The 5,350-nt window shown below is 36.9% G+C and overlaps 1 protein-coding gene across 1 annotated transcript in view; it reads left to right on the forward strand.

The window, feature by feature from the left end:
• The window catches only part of LOC122346045 (discoidin domain-containing receptor 2-like), a 13,100-nt gene that overhangs the window by 4,424 nt on the left and 3,326 nt on the right, over positions 1 to 5,350 (forward strand). The window contains exons 7-11 of the mRNA XM_043240698.1: positions 346 to 592; positions 1,014 to 1,106; positions 1,378 to 1,532; positions 2,209 to 2,410; positions 4,563 to 4,807. Of these exons, the coding sequence (XP_043096633.1) occupies positions 346 to 592; positions 1,014 to 1,106; positions 1,378 to 1,532; positions 2,209 to 2,410; positions 4,563 to 4,807 (942 nt within the window). The remainder of the gene's footprint in view (positions 1 to 345; positions 593 to 1,013; positions 1,107 to 1,377; positions 1,533 to 2,208; positions 2,411 to 4,562; positions 4,808 to 5,350) is intronic.

Genomic DNA, 5,350 nt, shown 5'->3' on the forward strand with positions numbered 1-5,350 from the left:
TTCTTATATTTTTTATATATAAATATACTGAACATATAAGCATAAAATATTATAAAATATCTACATGTACACATATCTACATATACACGCATTATAGATTTATTATGTATTATTTTGAAAGCAATTAATCGCGATTAATCGTTTAACAGCACTAATTTAAGGAATAATTGCTCAACTTCTGTATACTATTTAAAATTCTGCTTTATTTAAAATTCAATCCAATCAATTAATCCAATCCACATCCATCATGGTCCAAGCAGTTGAAGATTAATTTATACCGAACACACAAACCGCTTCAAACGCCAGCCTTCAAATGTTATCAACGCTTATTTATTCTCTTCGCAGGTCCACAGTAATAACATGTTCTCTCGGGGGGTGAAGATCTTCGCGTCCGTGTCCTGTGTGTTTAAGCTGCACCTCATTTCTGAGTGGGAAGCAGAACCGGTGGAGTTTCACACCGTTCTAGACGACAGGAACCCAAGCGCGCGTTACGTGACGGTCCCGCTGAAGCACAGATCGGCTGCGGCATTGCGATGCCGCTTCTACTTTGCTGACACTTGGATGATGTTCAGCGAGATCTCGTTTCAGTCTGGTACGAAATATGAACCACTCACCTCTCGATCCCACTGGTATTCTCGGTATTTCCTTGTTAAAAAAAAGCTGTGATATGCTTTTAATATCGCATCATTTCCAATATTCAAATTTCAACTGACACTATTGTTCGAATTTTTGAGGTCATGAGTCTTATGCACGCCAAAGATGGATTATTTGATTAAAAAATTATAACAATGCAAATATATTTCCTGCCACTTTTGAGCATATGACCGTGCTGAATTGAAGTATTCATTTCTTTATATATTGTATGCATATATATATATATTCTTTATATATAAAATGCACATGTCCCTTGCAATCTTTAAGTAAAACTAGACCCCAAATCATGACTTGGATTTTTTTAAGTGGGTGTAATTTAGTATGTAGTAATTTCCTGTTTGAATTATTTTCCGTTGCAGCAACTAATGTGCTTCCTACCCAGAAGCCCCCATTGTTGACCCCTCCTTCTTACGAGGTTAACAGCAAACTACCACAAACTACACAAAAAACAGGTAAAGAGTCACTGTGCCGATAACGCCCTGCATTTCTCCATTCAACATAAAATTATTTGATACCGTACACTTTTTTTAAAACGTAACCGAAATCGCACGGAGACAGCTTTTCCGGATCCAGCCAGTTTCGGATGAATACAAATGAAGGAAATGTGTCACTCTATGGAAGTAAAATGGGTTGTGACCGCCACATCCTGTCGGCTTTCAATGAAATTGCGTGATTACTGTACTAACATGTGTTAAACTTGAATAACCCATCTGCGTTTGACAGAGGACCAGACTACAGCAAATCCACCCAAACCAGGCTCTCCTGAAGAGGGCAGTACATCGATTCTGATTGGCTGTCTGGTGACTATTATTCTTCTACTAGTGGTGATCATCTTCCTGATTCTGTGGTGCCAATATGTCTGCAAAGTCCTGGAGAAGGTGTGTGTGTGTGTGTGTCTGTACTATAATGTTTGTATTAATAAAACTGATTATTATGCTCCTCAGCAATACACGAAATGCTTGTGTAGCATAAAATGTAAAAGTTTTAAAGAGCCTAGTTCCGGCTTATTGGCTGACTTCTGACTGCGTAAGCTGCGTCATACGCTGAGTGATATGTTTTACATCACAGTACTTTCAAATAATGGCCTCTATCTATGAGCATTACCAAGCTTGGAAGAGCCAGTATTAATTTGTAAAAAAAAAAACTCAGACTGTATCTGTCTGAAAGAAGAAGAAGGTCATATACATCGAGGATGGCTTTGGAGCAAATTTTTTTTAAATTTTCAGTCTTTGCTGAACTGCTCCTTGTAACAAACATGAATAAACAATGAATAATGCATTTATTACACTTTTTAAGGTCAGTTAATTAAAATGATCATTTTATAAAAGTTATCATTGTCTATTCATGTTCATGTTCACAGTACATTAACTAATCTTAACAAGCACGACTTGTGATTTTAATAATGCATTAATAAATGCTGAAATTAACATTAACTAAGCTGTAGAAGTCTTAGTTCATGTTTACTAAAGTTCTTTATTAATTTTAACCAATGAACCTTCTTGTAAAGTGTTACCATAAATAGTGTCTTTCTCTCTCTCTCTCTCTCTGTCTCAGGCTCCGAGGCGTATTTTGGAGGAGGAGGTGACCGTGCGTTTGTCCTCTAGCAGCGACACAATAATTCTGCAGACTCCCCCGGTGCCCCCGCGCATCTCCCTCGACCCGCCCTACGAGAGGATCTTCCTGCTGGACCCCCAGTATCAGGATCCTGCTGCGCTCAGGAAACTTCCCGAGCTGTCGCGAAGCGCAGAAGCTTCTGGTACCATCCATTATACACAAACACACACACACACACACACACACACACACACTAGCTCTGTCCCAAACCCTGGAGAGCTGCCTCACTGTTTTTTTAAGAAGCATTACAAATTTTGTAGCCAGAATAAAACATTTCCACCATTTAAACTTATTGCCTTAAAGGCGTAGCTCACTCAGAACGTATGATTCTGTCATCTACTCACTTCCAAGTTGCTCCAAACCTGTACGAGTTTGTTTGTTTGTAACCAAACAGGTGCTACAGCTATTGACCCATAGTATGTATGATATTTAAATTATATATAATATTTTAAATATATAATTATAATATTATCATTTTTGATGAATAGGAAGTTCAGAAGAACAGTATTTGTTTTTTATTTATTTTTCATTATAAATGTGACATAGCATTTTTAAGCCAAAAAAACATTATATAAAGTTTTGTATAAACTTAATGTTTTTATTTTCCATGTCAAAATTTATTTTAAAAAAAAATTACTTTTACACTATTGAATTTCAGATTTTCAAATAGTTGTATCTAAGACAAATATTGTCCTATTCTAACAAATAATGCATGAAAAACGTTATTCAGCATTCAGAGGATGTATAAATGGAAAAATGTACACTTACGACTGGCTTGTGGTCCAGGGTCACGTATGTCTTTTGATCTTTTGTTCTTTTGGTCAATTTAGAGCCTCATTGCATAATAAGAGTATTCATTTTTCTTAAATGTCTTTAAAAAAACTGGGAGTGACTATAATTCGAAGATAAATTACTGAGCTGCCTTCGAATTGTAATTTTGTAATAATGTAATTTTCCTGCCAGATGGAACCGTCTTCACGTCGAACATGAATCCTAGTTATGTTTCCTTGGTAGCATAGCTAATTTGAAGACTTTCAGTACATTACTGAATATCAGAACGTCATGTCTTTTCTAAAACTAACCTCTTGTACTATCCTTTAAGAAATATTCTCTCTATTTTCATCCTGTTGAACTTGATTTCATTGACATTTGTTTCCTCAACAGTTTGCATGCTGCCTGCCAGTGCACATTTTTCTTTCTTCCTCCTCCGTTCTTGCATTCTTTATCTTTCGCTTGCAGTCTGTGACTCCACCTGACCTTGTTACCAGACTGAAGGACATTTCAAGGGTAAGAGCTGATGGTAGATTGTCTTTTACTTTTTGACACTCTGCTGTTTCATGCGCCCAGACACCTCAGGGTTCTAGTTGAAATAAAATGAAGTTGGCCTGTTCCTCTGTTGTCATCTTCTGCTTTTTCTGTCTCTCTTTCTTCCTCTTTCTATCAATCATCATCGGCAAAGCTTTAATGACACTATTGTCAACATCTCACATTTTTAAAAGCATATACAGTACTTAAAGGAAAAAATCCGCTCTCAAAAAAAGGTTGCTCACCCTCATGTCATTCCAACTTTGTATGTTTTTCTTAAGATTTTTGTTAGATTGTTGGTAAAAAAAAATGGCACTTGCACGCTACGCATCATGTTCTCATGCAGTGTAAAAAATACAGCTTTAAACAATTTGTCTTTTATTAAAGAAATTCAATAATACGGCTTTTTTATGTGTTGTGACACATCACGTTATGATTGGTCAGATCACCTTTCCACCAAACTCCCATTGAAGGGTTAATTGATTGAAGTATTTTTTAACTTTTTTTTGGAACGCAAAAGATGATTTTCAAACTGTTTCAGGGTTCTATTGACTTCTGTTGTATTTTTGTGAAAACCAAAACTTTTTGTGTCTTATTGACCTCTGCAGAGCACATATTTCAAAAATTGTTGGTACCATCTGACTTCCATAATATGGATAGAATAATACTTGGAAAGTCAATGAAAAAACTGATTGTAGGATTTGTTTTGTAGTCCTTTTCGACTTCATAATGCTTTTGTGGATCCTAACAATTTTGGGTCCCATTGACTTCCATTGAAAAGTATGGATTGTTTGTTTCAAAAGGTTTGGACCGACATGAGGGTGAACAAATGACAGAAATTACATTTTCGGATGATATAAAATAAATAGGATGACAAAGAAAGAAATGCGTGAAATAGGTGGGAAAATAAAACAAAAATCCAAAGGGAAAGAATTGACACGATGTAACTACGATTGGTCGTGCTTACTGACATCTGGTTTCCTCTGTAGCCTGTAGCGGAGGATATGCCGAACCTGACGTGACCCTGTGCACCCCTCACCAGTGTTTTCAGAGCAGCGTGCCGCACTACGCTGAAACCGACATCATCAGCCTGCAGGGCGTCACCGGCAGCAACATGTACGCCGTTCCGGCCCTCACCGTAGATTCCCTGACGCGGAAGGACATCTCTGTGGCCGAGTTCCCACGAGAGAGGCTGCTGTTCAGAGAGAAGCTCGGAGAAGGCCAGTTTGGTGAGGTGAGTCTCTTAGCGCTTCTGGCTCGCTTCTGGATGCACTTGAATTGTCTTTTATTTTATTGAGTTGCTTGGGATGTTTTTGCGCACTGTTTACACGGTTTTATACAAACAGTGCTGCAACGCCTGATATTTGTTTAGTGAAATTACAGTGTTTCCCAGAAAACCCTGTTATTAGTGACCACACATGACTGTTATGTATGGCTTTATTAAGAAAAACACTGGAAATCTAGAGAGAGAGCCAAGGATTTTATTCAATAGTGTTACTAATATTTTTATTTCAGTTTACCCTGATTATTATGTTACTATGGTGACATTGTGGTGCCGGATAGTAATGCCGTAGTACTGTGACAAACAGTTCTGTATAATATACAGAGGTTTTGGTTTCTTATACTCCCCCAGGCTGAATCTATTTAATAAAAAAAATTCAGTATTCTTTCATACATTGAAAGTTTTTTTGTAAAAGCACAGAAATGTTGCCTTTCCTGTCACTTTTGATTAATTTAATGCATCTTTGTTAAATAAAAAATAATAATTTATTATAAT

Source organism: Puntigrus tetrazona, chromosome 5, assembly GCF_018831695.1.
Source record: "Puntigrus tetrazona isolate hp1 chromosome 5, ASM1883169v1, whole genome shotgun sequence".
Classification (NCBI taxonomy): domain Eukaryota; kingdom Metazoa; phylum Chordata; class Actinopteri; order Cypriniformes; family Cyprinidae; genus Puntigrus; species Puntigrus tetrazona.